We start from the raw sequence: 19902 nt of genomic DNA, 5'->3' as shown, positions 1-19902 counted from the left end.
AGCCCCAGTCATGGCTCAAGACCTCATTGTGCCAGGTGCTGTACATTATTTATTAGGTGTATTACTGTAGCATCTAGGAGCCCTAGTCTTGGCCTAGGACCTAAGATCCCTGTAAACTGCATGGCCATTCAGCAGCCTATCAAGCACTGCAAAGGTGCTCAGGGAACGCACCTAGGAACTTGCTGCGAATGGGGGAGAGGTGTCACTCCCCCGGCCCCAACCTAGCCTGTCCCCCAACATGCCACGGCCAGGGGCAGGGCAGTCTGGCCCACACCTGCCATGGCTGGGGCACCCTCCCTTGGCCCCAATACTGCCATGGCCCAGACCTGCTGTGGCTGGGGCACCCCTCCCCCACCCCCAATACTGCCGCGGTCCAGGGCATCCCTCGCCCAGCCCCAACTATGCCATGGCCTGGACCTGCCATAGCTGGGGTGCCCCTCCCCTGGCCCAATCCCAGCCCTGGCCCGGACCTGTTGTGGCGCCCTTCCCCCGGCCCAAAACTCGGCCCCAGCCCAGACCTGCTGGGGATGGGGGAGGGGCACCTATCCTGCAGCCCCAGCCCCAGACCTACTCTGGCTGGGTCGTCCTTCCCCCAGCATCAACTCTGCTGCGACCGGGGTGGCCCGAACCCAGCTGCAGCCAGGGGTGCCCCTCCCTTGGTCCGAACCCAGCCCTGGCCCGGATCTGCCACGGAAAGGCGTCTATCCTGCAGCCCCAGCCCCGGATCTGCCATGGTGGGGAGAGGCGCCTATCCCCCACAGCTCAGGTGCTGCGGTGGGGAGAGAGAGCTGGAGGGAGACCTCTCTCCCCACCATAGCCCTGGAGCACCAAACCCCTCATATTACGGTAGTCTCTAGGAGCCCCAGCCATTGCCCGTGCCCCATTGCATAAAGTACTGCACATTATTTATTAGGTGTATTATGGTAGCACTGAGGAGTCCCAGTCATGGCTTAGGATCCCATTGCACCAGGTGCCATACATTATTTATTAGGTGTATTACAGTAGTCCCTAAGAGCCCCAGACATGCACCAAGTACTGCACATTATTTATTAGATGTATTACGGTAGCATGTAGGAGCCCCAGTCATGGCCCAGGACCCCATTGCACCAGGTGCCGTACATTGTTTATTAGGAGCATTACAGTAGTCCCTAAGAGCCCCAGCCATGGGACAAGCGCCTTATAAACGTGCGACGCATTCCATCTTCGTCCCCTTCAGAGTCCTCCTCAAAACACTCGTCTGCTGTGAACCTAACAAAACACTTGCTAGTGGCTAGGCTAGGGGCAGCCTGGGAAGGAGACAGCCCCATGGGACTAGTTTGAAAACATAACCGGTGGCAGTGAAGGTTGGCCTTGTGGACCCATCAGCGGTGGGAGTCGACCACTCGGTAGTGAATGAGAGATGATGCACAGGCTGGTGATAGGCTGTGAGGGCCTTTGAAGTGAAGAGAAGTAGCTCATGTTCGATGCACTAGAGAAGGGGGAGCCAGGGGAGGGATGCAAAGAGAGGCATGACATGGACAAAGGCTGGGCTAGGAGAACAATCTTTGCAGCAACAGTCTGAATAGACATGAGCGGGGCAGGACTCCACTCGTGAAAGGATGTTGCAGTAACTCGGGCGTGAATCGATGAGAGCTTTAGTTGTGTGGAGGGATAGGAAGGGCTGTTCCTTAGGGGTTATGCAGAGAGAATCAGGAAGATTTAGACTTCTCTTTAGGTCCTCACTGTGATACTGCACACCATAGTCTTCATAGTGACATTGTTATGATATGGTTATAGTGTAATTATAATGCATTTTATGCAAGACAGGTTATGTGAGATGTCATTGGAAATGTTATGATTTGCTGAATATGATTATCCTATTTGTATGCATGTATCATTTTTGTATCTGAAGTTATAAATACTCACTATGTATCTATACGTCAAATGTAGTTACACCTGGGTAACAGCCCCTAGACAAGACGCTTTCAGTCTAAATAGCTGGTTGTAAAGGACCTATTCATAGTAATGGGCCATTAGAAAAAACAATAGCCTCAGGAGAAGCTTATCTCCCACCTGGTGAGCTTTCCTGAGAACACTACAGACAGCCAGTGAGTGATGGCTGCTATGACTGTACAAACAACTGTGCATATCTCTCTATCAGTGTTATAGAGGGCGAACAATTTATTTAAGCTTTATACAGGGTAAAATGGATTTATTTGGAGTTTAGACCCCACTGGGAGTTGAACATCTGAGTATTAAACACAGGAACACTTCTGCTGGCTGCTTTCAGGTAAACCTGCAGCTTTGGGGCAAGTAATTCAGACCCTGGGTCTTTGTTGGAGCAGACGGGAGTGTCTGGCTCAGCAAGACAGGGGGCTGGGGTCCCGAGCTGGCAGGAAAAGCAGGGGTAGAAGTAGTCTGGGCACATCAGGTGGAAGCTCCCAAGTGGGTTTCTGTGATTCAACCCATCACAGTTACCACAAGTGTGCATTGTCCTCTTCACATTGAGGGAGAGGCAGACTGGGCATTAAACCCATATACTGGCCAGATTTGACCAGAGCAGGATGGTACTGCTCTGTGGTCCTAGGCTGGGAAGCTGGTGGTTCGAGAGCCTGCATGTAACTGCAGCTGGGTGTGTCCCTACCTGTGTGAGTGCTGGTAAAAGTGCAGGCTGGAGGGCTTTGCAGCTTGTCACAGCAGCTAAGTGTGAGAGGGAGCCCAGGCTGGTGGGTCAGAGGGCTCAGTGGTACCCCAGTTCCAGGTGGCACCCTGGGGGAAACCTGTCACACTCACATCCAAGCTGAGTTGAAGAGATTGCCCAGGTTACAGGCCTGAAGGACAGGCAGGATGATGGTGTTGTCCACAGTGACTGAGAAAGGAGGTGATGGGGAGGGCTTGGGAGGGGAAAAAATTAAGAACTCTGTTTTAGCCATGTTGAGTTTGAGCTGACGGCTGGACACCCATGCCGAGATGTCATAGAGACAGGCTGAGATTTTAGCTTGGACAGACAGAGACAGGCCTGGAGTAGAGGCTAGATGGTATTGGAGAGGAGGAACTCCAGACAGCCATTGTAGTCAGCACATTCAATGAGCTTAGAGGTGGAAGAGATAAGGGAGACAGGAAGGTAACTTTGGGAGAGGCTAAAGCATGTTTGTTTTGTGAGTGGAAGAGCCAGGTGGGGAGAGGTTCCAGAGCAGAGTGAGAGCGGGGATAAGAGTGGGCACAGGGAGATCAGGAGATGGGATGGAGTCACTGGGCCAAGGGAAGGGGAGAAGAAGGAGAGAGTTGTGGGATGGGCACAGGGAAGGCAATGCCGTATTTGGTCTATTGTCTCTTGGATGAAATTGGGAGGACAACTCACAAATGGAGCAGGACACATGGCTGAGGACCTCACCAGGATCACTAAGGGATTGTAGCGACAGTTATGGACGTGGATGGCAGCTAGGATAGGGCCAAGTCAGCCATAGCTCAGAGACAAAGCAGAGGGTAAAGCGCAGTGCTACCAAGCACGCATGTCAGCCGCAGAGACACCAGCTAGCCAGCCCAGGAGTAGGCCAGGGAGGTGGTTCCCAGGGGAGTGTGGCTAGTGACAGTGAACCAGCCATCGGTCTGGAGTGACATTCCATCCTCCAGGGCTGCGCTCCTGCCAGGAGGCCCGTTCTCTCTCTCCTCTGGAAGCTCTGATTGACACCTTGTCAGCACTATCCTCTGTCTCCCGTGCTGCAGGCACTTGCTCTCTGCTGATCCCAATCTGCCCCCACAATGTTGCTCCTCTCTCGCTCCCTGGTACCACACAGAATAGTGGCTCAATCTCTCCTTTCCTAGCGGCTGCATGTCCTTTGCAGGTACTTCATGTCCCAGAAGTGTGGCTGCCAAGCAGAGATGTGCATCGGGCAGAGGGCTCAAGGACAGCATGAAGTCCGCATCCAGACCCTATGTCCCCCCAGGAGTTGTGTGCCTCCAAGAGGGTATGGGGCCCTAGGTATCTTAGCACGGGCTGAAAAGAGTCTGGTCTAGTCAGGGAGGGGTGTTCCGGAGCATCCCCAGGGGCACCACACAGGCTGTGCCACAAGAGAAATGGCCACATCTCATGGCTGCTAAGGGGGCTCCAGGCCCAGCTAGGCCCCAAGAAGCAGCCATTCTGGCAGGATAGCTCAGGCTGTGTAGGCCCCTTTCCTCATTGCACCAACTTACCATCACACTCCGGGGGGTCGCTCCAGACGCCCTGTGCTCTACAGATGCGGGGGTTGTTCTGAGGGCGCAAGATGTAGCCTCGCTCACACAGGTATTCAGCCAGAGAGCCCATGCGGGTGGAGTTAAACAGCACGCGGGCATGCTTCACCTCGTTGGGAATGCCGCAGTCCACCTCTGGGGAAAGAGGAGAGGCATGAATGACAAGGCATGTGAACAGGGGCGTCCCTGAGCCAATGCTGGAACCCGGGCATCTAAGAAGCAGTCGCTCCCTGTCTCTTCAAGAGGTGGCAAGTTGGTCCAAGTCCAGAAAGCATGATGGCTCTGCCGTCCAGGGCTGTGCTTGTGAGCTCCAGAGAGCTCTCCAGCTCCAGCCCGCAGAACCTTGGCTCTGCCTGGGGAAGCGAACCCTGCCATGCTTGAGAACTGGCCTCAGAGAGCAGCTTGAGCCTGGAGACAACCCTGCAGACCCCAAGGCTGGGGCTGCACCCCAGGGCATTTTTACAGCATCCTCTTAAAGGAGTTGACTGTGACGTTGCACCCCATAATGCTTTATAGAAATATGCTTATGAGTGTAAATATACATAACTGGAATATGTTTTATACTAGATAAGCCATGTAACATATCCCTGCAAAGGTTATGATCTACTGAATATATTCATCCTATTTGTATGCACGTATCATTTTTGTATTCAAAGTTATGAATATTGGCTATGTACTTGTTTAATATTAAGTAGCCTCAGTGAAGCATTTGGTCAGCTTCTTGAGAAAAGACTGTTCTCAGTAAGTGCCCAATCAAGAAACACTTAAGTTGACAATGGGCTTTGATAGACGCCAATCCACATCTGAGCTTTGCTGGGAATGTTCGGGCTAACATGTGAACCATGGCATCAGCCTGTAAGAACTGAATCATGCATAGACATGTGACTTGCCAATGTGATTCCAAAACTCCATTTTGTAGCTGGATTCTACAGAGGGGGGGGAGAGGGGTTTCCACCCACAAGAGAGAGACTATATATGCCCCTGGGAAAACCCCTCCATTTTGTCTTCAGCTGGCTCAAGAGATAGCCTCTCCAACCCAAAGAGATGCCTGAAAGAAACTGGAACAAAGGACAGTAACTACAGGGGTGTGAGTAATTGCTCGACCCAGATTAGAAGGAGGCTAGTCTGTCAAAGAAGCGTATTGGAACATCTTTGAGGGTGAGACTTGCCTGCATTTAGCTTCCTACTGTATTAGGCTTAGACTTGTGTGTTTTATTTTATTTTGTTTAGTAATTTACTTTGTTCTGTCTGTCTTTACTTGAAACCACTTAAATCCTACTTTTTATATTTAATAAAATCACTTTTTACTTATGAATTAACCCAGAGTAAGTAGTAATACCTGGGCGGGGGGAGGGCAAACAGCTGTGCATATCTCTCTATCAGTGTTATAGAGGGCAAACAGTTTATGAGTTATAAGTAAAGCTTATACAGGGTAAAACGCATTTATTTGGGATTTTGGATTCCATTAGGAGCTGGGTATCTGAGTGTTGGAGACAAGAGCACTTCTTAAGCTGTTTTCAGTTAAGCCTGCAGCTTGTGGGGGACGTGGTTCAGACTTGGATCTGTGTTTGCAGCAGGCAAGTGTGTCTGGTTCAAAGAAGGCAAGGTACGAAGTCCCAAGCTGGCAGGGAAAATGGGCTCAAAGGTAGTCCCGGCACATTAGGTGGCAGTTCCCAAGGGGGTTTCTGTGATCCAACCTGTCACATTGACATTGGCACCATGCCCTTGCCCTGAAATATGCCAAGGCAAGTGGGGGCGGTGGGGAGGAGGCATGGGAAAGCCCAGCAGCAGGCATTAGGAACTCACGCACCTTCACTAGTGCTCCTAATCACCTACCGCTGTTGGTAAGGTTGTGGGGATCCAGGAACAGCACCAGTAGCCTTGGTTCCCACCCTCTGCCAGCACCTCTGATGGGTGCCAAAGACATTGCTTGCAGGGAGGAAACTATTCAGTACACGATCCCATTGCACCAGGCCATAAATGATCTGGGAGAGGGGGAGCTGTGCCACAGTGAAGGACCTATATATTGGGGATACACAGAACAGCCTTTCTAGGGCTGAAGTTACAGTGTCAACAGGGCTGAGACCAACATGAGATCTTCCTGAGACCCTTTTTCACAGGGCCTTTCCCTTCCATGATCCCTTTGTTTTAAGAAGTTTTCTTCTTTAAGAAGATGGCACCTTTAGTATGAAGTCTGGGCCAAACTGCTGCTTATTATGCAGGTGTTGGTTCAGAGGAACTCCACTGCCAAGTTAAAGGACTGCCTGAGATTGCCTGGGGATTTGTGCAGAACTGCAAACAGAAGCCGCGTCTTCCAACTTCCATTCTTCCTCCAGCAAAACACCCCCTGCCCCGCCCCCCTTCATTCAGCCAGGATGATGGAACCATGCTGGGCGGTCTAACACCAGAGGGCTGATGTTCAGGACTCTCTCCTTGTTGATGGGCAGGCTTGGGAAGTGCTCTAAGCTGGCCTTGCTCAAGAGCAGGGTTAGTTCTCTGGGCTGCTCCTGGTGCTGAGCTATTGGCTTGGCTATTACCTGACTGGCAGAGCTTTCCCACATATCCCGCAGGGCATGTACAGGTGTAGTTGCTGCCGTGGTCCTCGCAGGTGGCTCCATTTTCACATGGACTCAGGAAGCAAGGAGAAGGGGCTGGAAAAGAGTATCACAAATGGCTATGGACACACTGCCTGGAGCCCTTCCTCCCTCTCCATGCCACATCTACAGTGCTACCTGGATACGCTGCCAGACAATGGGGATGTAGGGATGAGCTCCCAGGAGCATTAAATCAATTGCCCTTGAACCCCACTAACAAACCAGCACCAGCCTGCTCAGCTCTCAGAGAATTGATCAGCCCATGGAGAAAGTTGGGTTACGATTGGATGGGTGCTGGACTCACTGGGCAGTGATTACACTAACCAGCCATTGAATTCAGTCTCTGTGGATACTGCTACAGACTGAGCACAGATCTCTGCTTGCTGTGCTCCAGCAATCAGGGTTGAATGCACGCACTCTGCTAAATGACCAGAGACACCATTGACTGGGCAATGGCACCCAGTACCCCAAACTGCCTGACTGTGGCTTCCCCAGCCGAGGATGCTCCCCTGGTTAATGTGTAGAGCCTGTGAATGACTCCAAGCCCGCTGATTGCCGGCCTAGTAGCCAAGCACTGAACAACAGACCTTGGGTCTCTGGCCAGTGGCTCTGAGCTGAGCATTGGCACCAGACCCCTAGTTTCTCCTCCTTGCCAGTCTGCCACGCTCGTACCTATCTCACAGTGCCGGCCCGTGTAGCCTGGGGAACAGTCACACTTGTACTTGCCGATGTAGTGGAAACACGTGCCCCCGTTCTGACATGGCCCAGAGGCACAGGAGTCTGGTTTACCTGTGGGCACAAAGAGAGCCATGTTAAGCAGCCGCCAATGCCTTCCCAGCTCTCCCCTCACTAGTGCTCAGCATTGTGGGTACCTATCTCGCAGTGCTTCCCGGTGAATCGGTAGGGGCAGGCACAGTGGTATTCTCCGTCTGCCTCCTTACATGTCCCCCCGTTCCGACATGGCGCGGAGCTGCAGAGCCTTGGTCTGACTGAGGAAAGAGAACACAGGCAGAGGAGCCACGTGTGGGAAAGCATCACCCCTTGTGCTTTCATCAATAGGAGTGGGGATGGCTTCGATTCATCCCCTCTCATGGGCTGGCTGCTTCTTCCACACCTCAGCCACCCCCTCCTGTCTGGGCCACCGCGGGCTACATTCTCCAGCTGCTCAGAAACAGCCACAATCTCCTATCTGGGGGTGCAAAGTCAGGTTTAGAGAAATCCAGTCAAGCACCTGATTGGCCCAATTGTCAATGACACAGCCCCACCAAAGCCAATGGTGCTGCAGGTAGGAGTTCAGCACCGTGGAAACACAGGCCACTTAAACATAGGAGCCTAAATATGGATTTAAGAGCCTGACTTTAGGCAAATCAGCACATCCACTCTTGCCCTAAACTGTTCCACAGAGTCGCTGTGTGCCTTGACACAGCTTGTGCTCTACGTCAGAAGCAGCTGCAGCGACTCCCATGTATATCTGCCCTGCACAGCAATGCTACCACCTGTCTATTGCGTGAACTGGGCAAGTCACCCACTGCTCCCCAATGAGGCAAAGGCTGCTTGGCTGGATTGCATAGCACATGAGCCATGCACAGCTTCAGATACCAGAGCTGATTAACCATTGAAAGCCGATAACTTTGGAAGAGCCACCTGTGCTTCCTGAGACCGAAGCTGCCATGGCGGAGGGGTATGCAAGCAGGGTCGGACCCACTGGTGCATCTTTCACTCCATTCTGAAATGAGCTACAGAATCTGCTCAGCGCTTGGGGAGCCAGACTGTCCCAAGAGATGTCCTGAAGGGAAGAGACCTGAACAGGCCAAAGCGCCATTCTGATTTCACTGCCCCTCTTAGCATCTCTGTTCCTCAGGGGTTTCCTAGAGCCCAAGGCTATTAGTTCTGCCCCGATCTCTCACCTTCCCCTGCCCCCATAGCCAGGAGTGGCGTTTCCCCACTGTGAAGAGCCAGCAGATATTGCACTGACTCTTACAGCTGAAGGATCTCTAGGCTGCTCGTCTGCCTTAGGGGGCTTGGATTTTGCTCCAATCTCTTGGCTGTAGCCGGAACTCTTTGTAGGTGACCATTCCCCGGCTCGACCGAGCAACCCAACACAGTGACAGAAACGGGAGCTGGAAGGCTGGATGCAGCTGTTTCCTGCACCTGTGCTGCTACTCTGCATGGGGCTGAGTCTCCTGAACACAGACTAACCAGAGTGCATGGCGGGTGGGACACGCCGAGGGCCCCTCCCTGCCTCATCTATCCAGCCCATGCCTCAGGAGTACCTTTCTCACAGTGCCTGCCGTTGAAGCCCCGGGGACATTCGCAGGTGTATGAGTCATCATGGGCTTCGCAGGACCCCCCGTTCAGGCAGGGCTCTGAGTCGCAGGGAGATGGCACAGCTGAAAAATCAGAGATGGGACCACACAGTTAACCTGGTCAATACAAGTCCTACCAGGCAGAACAGGTCTGAGTGGCAAAACCCCACAGGTGCATCTAGTCTGCTCCTTCCTTGTGGCACGGCTGGCTGGCTCCCTGGCATTCCTCCCTGGCTGTAACATTGCAGGGTTTGTAGTGGCCGTCACCCTGCTGTGGGCCACTAGCGTTTGCGCTCTAGCCATTCACAGGGCTGCTAGGATTAGGGCGAGCTTCCAGCATTCCTGCAGTGGCGTGACTGGGTCCCACACGGCGAATCACCCAGAGCCCATGAGACTCTCCCCATTGAACTGTGGTCAGGCCCTCTCTGCAGGACTTGGCACCTTGCTCTGCCCAGCTGTGCAATCGGGACCAAGAGCTGACCCACAATGTCCAGATAGGAACTAGGTGTTGTCATCACCACCACTTTGGGGACACCAACTGGGGGACACGAGGGAGGAAGAGGGTCTCTGACACCCCTGAACCAGTGGGGCAGGGGAGATCTACTCCCTACAGGAACTGCTAGGAGTGTGGCTCCCTGGTATCCCGTCCCGTCCTACCGGCACGGCTCATCCCCTTGATGTGCTCCCTGCCCCTGCCTTGTGCTGTAGTAGCTCACCAAGCCATGTCACAAATGCCTGACCTCCTCCATTGACACCCCCTCACCCGCCGCCCCTCCCCTCCTCCACTGCTCCTCTATCACTGTAGGCACTGCTGACAACCCCCACCACCTCAGCACTGCAGCTCGGATCCCCTCAGCCACACTACAAGTGCCTGCCCCACCCAGGTCACACCGCACCCTTTCCATGACCCCAGCCCCTCCCTGTGCCCAGACCTGGCCAGACTCACAGTGGTTGGTGCCATAGTCTGTATGACACACGCACAGGTAGCTTCCACCATATTCCATGCAGTAGCCCCCGTCCGGACATTGTGTGTTCATATTGCAAGGTGTAGTAGTCACTTCTGTGAGAACAGCAACAATAGCCAGTGTCCTGTGAGTGACCCCCCAGTGTGCCAGCCAGAGGCCAACGTCTGGTCAGTGACCCACAGTGTGCCAGCCAGAAGCCAGCGACCAGTGAGTGACCCCCCCGTGGTGTGCTAGCCAGAGGTCAGCGTCCAGTGAGTGACCCCCCCTCCTTGTGCCAGCCATAGGTCAGTCAGCTCAGGGCCTGGGAAGGGCATTCTACAGAGATGTTTTACTCTTTTTTTGCTAAGGAGGAGCTGGAGGGGGAAGTGACCCTGTCTAAAACCCTCCATCCCTCCTGCCAAGGAGGGGCTATTGCAGCTTTATTTGGGTCGGTGTGGAGAGCTCAGGAGCGAATGTGTATGAAACCCCAAACTTCCCTCTCCTCCAGGAGAGAGCAGCCAAGTTAGGGAGGGTCCACGGGCTGCAGGGTGTGGAGCTAAGGACTGAACAAATGGAAATAGTCCATTCTCCTTTGCCCCAGAACAAATGATGCTGAGTAAGGGGCTCCGGTGGAGAAGAGTAGGACGGGGAGGACCTGGGCATGTAGCCTCCCTTTGGCTCTAGAGCAGTGCAGAGGCTGATTGGTGGAACAGCAGATGTCTGTGATAGCGAATAGTCTCTGAGGGCTAGCACCAGCAATGGCTGTGGGTGCTAGCTTCTCTCTCTATTTTCAATTATAAAAGAAAGGGGAAAGGAAGGAAATGTGAGAGTTTGATAAACTGGGAGATCTTTGCTTTTACCAAATTCACAGAGGAGTCCAAAATATCCAGGCAGACACTGGCAAATGGTGAAGTTTCCATCCAGACACTTCCCCCCGTTCCGACACTCGCAGTCCTCAGAGAGCTCTGTGACAGACAGAGATGGCAAACGGAGGCTCTTTTGGGACAGTCGAGTCCATGCTCTAGTTAGCTAGTTAGGTGTTTATCAGGTTGCCCATCACTGTGGCAACCAAGTGACTCTGACGAGGAGTAAACACAAGGCTTGCACAGATTCCCTTGTGAGAGGAGCCTGGATTCCATTCAGCTACAAGAGCCTCCTAGCAGAACCTCCCCTTTCTTCATCTAGGACATCAGAACTTTAACCTAATTAACCTCTAGGAGATGGCAAATCCCCAGCCAGCTGCACCTAACTGTTGTAGAGGAGAGCCACTGCTTATCTGAGGACATAGAATCATAGAATATCAGGGTTGGAAGGTACCTCAGGAGGTCATCTAGTCCAACCCCCTGCTCAAAGCAGGACCAATCCCCAACTAAATCATCCCAGCCAGGGCTTTATCAAACCTGACCTAAAAACATCTAAGGAAGGAGATTCCACCACCTCCCTAGGTAACCCATTCCAGTGCTTCACCACCCTCCTAGGCCTGGTCTACACTACGGGTTTAGGTCGACTTTAGCAGCGTTAAATCGAATTAAGCCTGGACACGTCCACACAACGAAGCCCTTTCTTTCGACTTAAAGGGCCCTTTAAACCGGCTTCTTTACACCACCTTCGACGAGGGGATTAGCGATAAAATCAGCCTTTGCGGGTCGGAATTGGGGTAGTGTGGATGGAATTCGACGTTATTGGCCTCCGGGAGCTATCCCACAGTGCTTCATTGTGACCGCTCTGGACAGCACTCTCAACTCAGATGCACTGACCAGGTAGACAGGAAAACGAACGTTTGAATTTCATTTCCTGTTTGCCCAGCGTGGAGAGCACAGGTGACCACGCAGAGCTCATCAGCACAGGTAACCGTGATGGAGTCCCAGGATCGCAAAAGAGCTCCAGCATGGACCGAACGGGAGGTACAGGATCTGCTCGCCATATGGGGAGATGAATCAGTGCTAGCTGAACTCCGTAGCAGTAAAAGAAATGGCAAAGTATTAGAAAAGGTCTCCAAGGCCATGAAGGACTGGGGCCATAACAGGGACACACAGCAGTGCCGCGTGAAAGTTAAGGAGCTACGGCAAGCCTACCACAAAGCCAGAGAAGCAAATGGAAGGTCCGGGGCAGAGCCGCAAACTTGCCGCTTCTACGCGGAGCTGCATGCCATTCTAGGGGGTGCAGCCACCACTACCCCAACCGTGTGCTATGACTCCGTCAATGGAGAAACACACAGGGAAGAGGGTTCGGGGAACGAGGAAGATGAGGCTGGAGGTACTGTAGGTAGCTCACAGCAGCAAGGAAGCGGAGAAACCGGTTTCCCCAACAGCCAGGATATGTTTGTCACCCTGGACCTGGAACCAGTAACCCCCGAACTCACCCAAGACCCTCAGGGCACACAGGAGACCTCTGGTGAGTGTACCTTTGTAAATATTACACATGGTTTAAAAACAAGCGTGTTTAATGATTAATGATTAATTTGCCCTGGCAATCGCGGCCAGTACATCTACTGGAAAAGTCTGTTAGCGTGTATGGGGATGGAGCGGAAATCCTCCAGGGACATCTCCAGAAAGCTCTCCTTCATGTACTCCCAAAGCCTTTGCAAAAGGTTTCTGGGGAGGGCTGCCTGATCCCGTCCGCCATGGTAGGACACTTTACCACGCCAGGCCAGTAGCACGTAGTCTGGAATCATTGCATAACAAAGCATGGCAGCGTATGGTCCCGGTGTTTGCTGGCATGCAGACAATATCCATTCCTTATCTCTCTTTGTTATCCTCAGGAGAGTGATATCATTCACGGTCACCTGGTTGAAATGGGGTGATTTTATTAAGGGGACATTCAGAGGTGCCGTTCCTGCTCTTCTGAACAGAAATGTTCCGCGCTGTTAACCACGCGGTGGGGGGAGGGGTGAAGTGATCATCCCAGAGAATCGTGTGTGTGTGTGTGGTTTACTTGGGTTTGTGCCGCATTTTAACCCGGAAACCGCAGCCCCTCCTTTTACATTGAAAACCCATTTTAAATGGCCAACCCAATTCATCCTTGATATGGGAAATGCGCTGCTGTTTGAAACCTTTCCCGCATGTTAAGAAGGTTAAAAAAGCCAAAAGACTGTGGCTTACCATGGCTGCCTGCAAGTCGAAATATATTGCCTGGGGCACTGCGTGAGTGATCTCTCATACCAAACCGGCAGGCAGAGGAAAAATGCGACCTTGTAACAAAAGAGTGTACCCATTGTTCTCTAAAAATGTGTCTTTTTAAACCACCTCTCCCTTCTCCTCCACCAGCTGCAAATGTTTCTCCTTCGCAGAGGCTAGTGAACATTAGAAAGAGAAAACGGAGGACGCGGGACGATATGTTCACGGAGCTCCAGATGTCCTCCCACGCTGATAGAGCACAGCAGAATGCGTGGAGGCAGTCAATGTCAGACATGAGAAAAGCACAATATGAACGAGAGGAGAGGTGGCGGGCTGAATGGCGGGATGAAAAGAGCAAGTGGCGGGCTGAAGATGATAGGTGGCGTCAGCTTGCAGACAGACGGCAAGAGTCAATGCTCCATCTGCTGGAGCATCAAACTGATATGCTCCAGAGTATGGTTGAGCTGCAGGAAAGGCAGCAGGAGCAGAGACCGCCGCTACAGCCCCTGTTTAACCAACAGCCCTCCTCCCCAAGTTCCATAGCCTCCTCACCCAGACGCCCAAGAACATGGTCGGGGGGCCTCCGGCCACCCAGTCACTCCACCCCAGATGATCGCCCAAGCATCAGAAGGCTGGCCTTCAATAAGAGTTAAAGTTTTAAAATGCAATGTGTCCTTTTCCATCCCTCCTCCCCCACCCATCCCAGGCTACCTTGGCAATTATCCCCCTACTTGTGTGAGGAATTAATAAAGAATGCATGAATGTGAAAAAACAATGACTTTATTGCAAGCGGTGCTCGAAGTGGGGAGGGGAGGGTGGGGTGGTTGGTTTACAGGGAAGTAGAGTGAACCGGGTCGGGGGGTGGGGGTTGGAGGGTTCATCAAGGAGAAACAAACAGAAGTTTCACACAGTAGCCTGGCCAGTCACAAAACTCATTTTCAAAGCTTCTCTGATGCGCACCGCGCCCTGCTGTGCTCCTCTAACCGCCCTGGTGTCTGGCTGCGCGTAATCAGCGGCCAGGCGAGTTGCCTCAACCTCCCACCCCGCCATAAATGTCTCCCCCTTACTCTCACAGATATTGTGGAGCGCACAGCAAGCAGCAATAACAATGGGGATATTCTTTTCGCTGAGGTCTGAGCGAGTCAGTAAGCTGCGCCAGCGCGCTTTTAAACATCCAAATGCACATTCCACCACCATTCGGCACTTGCTCAGCCTATAGTTGAACAGGTCCTGACTACTGTCCAGGCTGCCTGTGTACGGCTTCATGAGCCATGGCATTAAGGGGTAGGCTGGGTCCCCAAGGATCACGATAGGCATTTCAACATCCCCAACGGTTACTTTCTGGTCCGGGAAGAAAGTCCCTTCCTCCAGCTTTCGAAACAGACCAGAGTGCCTGAAGACGCGAGCATCATGTACCTTTCCCGGCCATCCCACGTTGATGTTGGTGAAACGTCCCTTGTGATCCACCAGGGCTTGCAGCAGCATTGAAAAGTACCCCTTGCGGTTTATGTACTCGGTGGCTTGGTGCTCCAGTGCCAAGATAGGGATATGGGTTCCGTCTATGGCCCCACCACAGTTTGGGAATCCCATTTCAGCAAAACCATCCACTATTGCCTGCACGTTGCCCAGAGTCACTACCCTTGATATCACCAGGTCTTTCATTGCCCTGGCAACTTGGATCACAGCAGCCCCCACCGTAGATTTGCCCACTCCAAATTGATTCCCGACTGACCGGTAGCTGTCTGGCGTTGCAAGCTTCCATAGGGCTATCGCCATTCGCTTCTCAACTGTGAGGGCTGCTCTCATCCTGGTATTCTGACATTTCAGGGCAGGGGAAAGCAAGTCACAAAGTTCCATGAAAGTGCCCTTACGCATGCGAAAGTTTCGCAGCCACTGGGAATTGTCCCACACCTGCAGCACGATGCGGTCCCACCAGTCTGTGCTTGTTTCCCGGGCCCAGAATCAGCATTCCACGCCATGAACCTGCCCCAGTGACACCATGATTTCCACATTGCTGGGGCCTGTGCCTTGTGAGAGGTCTATGTCCATGTCAATTTCCTCATCACTCTCTTCGCCGCGCTGCAATCGCCTCCTCGGCTGGTCTGGGTTTTGCCTTGGCATGTCCTGGCTCTGCATATACTCCAGGACAATGCGCATGGTGTTCATAGTGCTCATAATTGCCGCGGTGATCTGAGCGGGCTCCATGATCCCAGTGCAGAAATGGCGCCTGGTCTGAAAAAAGGCGCGAAACTAGTATCTGACGGACCAGGGGAAGGAGGGAGGGCGGGACGGAGGGCGGGCCGAGTGACGACATGGCGTACAGGTACAGGGAATTAAAATCAAGAAAGGTGGCTGTGAATCAGGGAGAAACACAAACAACTGTCACACAGAATGGTCCCCCCAAAGATTAAACTGAAAACCCTGGGTTTAGCAGGCCGTTGATTTGACGGAGGGAGGGGGAAGCAAATGAATACAGAACAAATCTATTTTTTACATCTTAAGATGACGGTGCAGTGTCTGATAGCCCTCGGCATCTTCTGGGTGCTTGGCAGTTAGTGTACTATGATGGCCTTCAGGCCTATTGCACAATCTGCTGCTCAGGGAAGATTCTGCTAATGTGCGATGATCCAACTTGTAATAGGACGGTTACCAGTCGTAATACACCATCTACTGCCAAAAGGCAAGGGGCTGGTGCAATGCAGCCCTACGGCTGCCAGCCCCACAGCTGCCAGCCCCACAGCTGCCAGCACCCAGATCGCCGATGAAGGCTACCAGTCTACTGCACCGTCTACCGCCAAAAGGCAGTTAGCTGCTGCTGCTGTGTAGCAATGCAGTCCCACGTCTGCCGGTACCCAGATGACATATGGTGACGGTGAGCTGAGCGGGCTCCATGCTTGCCGTGGTATGTTGTCTGCACAGGTAACCCACGTAAAAAGGCGTGAATCTATTGTCTGCCGTTGCTCTGACGGAGGGGGAGGGGCCTGACGACATGTACCCAGAACCTCCCGTGACACTGTTTTGCATCATCCGGGCATTGGGATCTCAACCCAGAATTCCAATGGGCGGCGGAGACTGCGGGAACTGTGGGATAGCTGTGGGATAGCTACCCATAGTGCAATGCTCCGGAAGTCGACGCTAGCCTCGGTACTGTGGACGCGATCCGCCGACTAGAGCACTTAGAGCATTTTATGTGGGGACACACACAATCGGCTGTATACAACCGATTTCTATAAAACCGGCTTCTATAAATTCGAACTAATTTCGTAGTGTAGACATACCCCTAGTGAAAAAGATTTTCCTAATATCCAACCTAAACCTTCCCCACTGCAACCAGGGCCGGCTCCAGGCACCAGCGCAGGAAGCAGGTGCTTGCGGGCGGCCAATGGGAAGGGGTGGCACATCTGGGTCTTCGGCGGCAATTCGGCAGCGGGTCCCCTAGTCCCTCTTGGAGGGAAGGACCGGCCGCCGAATTGCTGCTGAAGAATGAAGCGGCGCGGTAGAGCTGCTGCCGAAGTGTTGCTGATTGCGGCTTTTTTTTTTTTTCTTCGTCGCTTGGGGTGGCAAAAAAGCTGGAACCGGTCCTGACTGCAACTTGAGACCATTACTCCTTCTTCTGTCATCTGGTACCACTGAGAACAGTCTAGATCCATTCTCTTTGAAACCCCCTTTCAGGTAGTTGAAAGCAGCTATCAAATCCCCCCTCATTCTTCTTTTCTGCAGACTAAATAATCCCAGTTCCCTCAGCCTCTCCTCATAAGTCATGTGCTCCAGCCCCCTAATCATTTTTGTTGCCCTCCGCTGGACTCTTTCCAATTTTTCCACATCCTTCTTGTAATGTGGGGCCCAAAACTGGACACAGTACTCCAGATGAGGCCTCATCAATGCCAAATAGAGGGGAATGATCATGTACCTCAATCTGCTGCCAATGCTCCTACTTATACAGCCCAAAATGCTGTTAGCCTTCTTGGCAACAAGGGCACACTGTCGACTCATATCTAGCTTCTCATCCACTGTAACCCCTAGGTCCTTTTCTGCAGAACTGGAGCCTAGCCACTCGGTCTCTAGTCTGTAGCAGTGCATGGGATTCTTCTGTCCTAAGTGCAGGACTCTGCACTTGTCCTTGTTGAACCTCATCACATTTCTTTTGGCCCAATCCTCTAATTTGTCTAGGTCCCTCTGTATCCTATCCCTACCTTCCAGCGTATCTATCACTTCCAGTTTAGTGTCATCTGCAAACGTGCTGAGGGTGCAATCCATGCCATTCTCCTGATCGTTAATGAAGATATTGAACAAAACCAGCCCCAGGACTGACCCTTGGGGTACTCCACTTGATACCAGCTGCCAACTAGACACGGAACCATTGATCACTACCTGTTGAGCCCGGCGATCTAGCCAGCTTTCTATCCACCTTATAGTCCATTCATCCAGCCCATATTTCTTTAATTTGCTGGCAAGAATACTGTGGAAGACTGTATCAAAAACTTTGCTAAAGTCAAGGAATAACACTGGTCTACAATTTTTGAGAAGTCGTCTGCTTCAGAGATAAAATGTGCTATTTATTATGTATTTTGATGTGCTGAATTCAAATATGACAATTAAAACAACTGATTGGCTACTGTTTCTAAGATATTTAAGTTTTTACATTTTATGTCTATGTATATTGTGTAGATAGTAGAGTTTTAATCATAAATTGTAAACCTGGGTCTTTTCATGTGTTTATGGTTGCTTTACATGATAATATTTCACCTGTCCTGTTTATGTAACACTTTAAAAATCAGCAAAAGGGTTATATAAATAAAATTTATTATGAAACAAAAGGCAAAAAACTATTATGTACATAGTATCAGAGGGGTAGCCGTGTTAGTCTGAATCTGTAAAAAGCAACAGAGGGTCCTGTGGCACCTTTAAGACTAACAGAAATATTGGGAGCATAAGCTTTCGTGGGTAAGAACTTCTTGCATCTGAAGAAGTGAGGTTCTTACCCACGAAAGCTTATGCTCCCAATACTTCTGTTAGTCTTAAAGGTGCCACAGGACCCCCTGTTATTATGTACATAGTTTAGTCCTATTCAGTGTCTACTCGGCGCTTCTTGGCTTGTCTCTTGTATTCATTAAATGGAGCATCTCTTGTCACTGTCCAGCAATAGTTTGCAAACATTGATGGGCTCCATTTGCCCTGATAGCGTTTCTCCATTGTTGCAATGTCCTGGTGAAATCGCTCGCCGTGCTCGTCGCTCACTGCTCCGCAGTTCGGTGGAAAAAAATCTAGATGAGAGTGCAAAAAATGTATCTTTAGTGACATGTTGCAACCAAGGCTTTTGTATGCTTGAGGAGGTTTTCCACCAACAACCTGTAGTTATCTGCCTTGTTGTTTCCGAGAAAATTTATTGCCACTAACTGGAAGGCTTTCCATGCCGTCTTTTCCTTGCCACGCAGTGCATGGTCAAATGCATCATCTCTAAGAAGTTCACGAATCTGAGGACCAACAAAGACACCTTCCTTTATCTTAGCTTCATTTAACCTTGGAAATTTTCCACGGAGGTACTTGAAAGCTGCTTGTGTTTTGTCAATGGCCTTGACAAAGTTCTTCATCAGACCCAGCTTGATGTGTAAGGGTGGTAACAAAATCTTCCTTGATTCAACAAGTGGTGGATGCTGAACACTTTTCCTCCCAGGCTCCAATGACTGTCGGAGTGGCCAATCTTTCTTGATGTAGTGGGAATCTCTTGCACAACTATCCCATTCGCAGAGAAAACAGCAGTACTTTGTGTATCCAGTCTGCAGACCAAGCAAGAGAGCAACAACCTTCAAATCGCCACAAAGCTGCCACTGATGTTGGTCATAGTTTATGCACCTCAAAAGTTGTTTCATGTTGTCATAGGTTTCCTTCATATGGACTGCATGACCAACTGGAATTGATGGCAAAACATTGCCATTATGCAGTAAAACAGCGTTAAGACTCGTCTTCGATGAATCAATGAACAGTCTCCACTCATCTGGATCGTGAACGATGTTGAGGGTTGTCATCACACCATCAATGTTGTTGCAGGCTACAAGATCACCTTCCATGAAGAAGAATAGGATAAGATCCTTTTCACGGTCACGGAACATGGAAACCCTAACATCACCTGCCAGGAGATTCCACTGCTGTAGTCTGGAGCCCAAGAGCTCTGCCTTACTCTTGGGTAGCTCCAAATCCCTGACAAGGTCAATCAGTTCACCTTGTGTTATGAGGTGTGGTTCAGAGGAGGAGGATGGGAGAAAATGTGGGTCCTGTGACATTGATGGTTCAGGACCAGAAGTTTCATCCTCTTCCTCATCTGACTCAAGTGAGGATGATTCTGGTGCATCAGGAACCGGCAGTCCTTCTCCATGGGGTACTGGGCGTATAGCTGATGGAATGTTTGGATAATGCACAGTCCACTTTTTCTTCTTTGACACACCTTTCCCAACTAGAGGCACCATGCAGAAGTAACAATTGCTGGTATGATCTGTTGGCTCTCTCCAAATCATTGGCACTGCAAAAGGCATAGATTTCCTTTTCCTGTTCAACCACTGGCGAAGATTTGTTGCACAAGTGTTGCAGCATATGTGTGGGGCCCACCTCTTGTCCTGAGCTCCAATTTTGCAGCCAAAATAAAGGTGATAGGCTTTCTTAACCATAGTGGTTATACTGCGCTTTTGTGATGCAAAAGTCACTTCACCACAAACATAGCAGAAGTTATCTGCAC

The 19902-nt window shown here is 51.3% G+C and overlaps 1 protein-coding gene across 10 annotated transcripts in view; it reads right to left on the bottom strand.

Annotated features, from left to right (window-relative positions):
* SNED1 (sushi, nidogen and EGF like domains 1) overlaps positions 1 to 19902 on the bottom strand; it is a 147959-nt gene that overhangs the window by 47593 nt on the left and 80464 nt on the right. For 9 of the 10 annotated variants that reach the window (XM_054040823.1, XM_054040830.1, XM_054040824.1 and 6 more), the window contains 7 exons: positions 10917 to 11021; positions 10059 to 10172; positions 9080 to 9196; positions 7679 to 7795; positions 7479 to 7595; positions 6750 to 6863; positions 4174 to 4347 (listed from right to left, as the gene is read on the bottom strand). In XM_054040823.1, the coding sequence (XP_053896798.1) occupies positions 4174 to 4347; positions 6750 to 6863; positions 7479 to 7595; positions 7679 to 7795; positions 9080 to 9196; positions 10059 to 10172; positions 10917 to 11021 (858 nt within the window). The remainder of the gene's footprint in view (positions 1 to 4173; positions 4348 to 6749; positions 6864 to 7478; positions 7596 to 7678; positions 7796 to 9079; positions 9197 to 10058; positions 10173 to 10916; positions 11022 to 19902) is intronic. The other variant, XM_054040832.1, reaches the window with a different exon arrangement.

This window comes from Malaclemys terrapin, chromosome 9 (genome assembly GCF_027887155.1).
Source record: "Malaclemys terrapin pileata isolate rMalTer1 chromosome 9, rMalTer1.hap1, whole genome shotgun sequence".
Classification (NCBI taxonomy): Eukaryota; Metazoa; Chordata; order Testudines; family Emydidae; genus Malaclemys; species Malaclemys terrapin.
The sequence above is the reverse complement of the archived record's forward strand: the minus strand, read 5'-3'. Positions and strand labels throughout refer to the sequence as shown.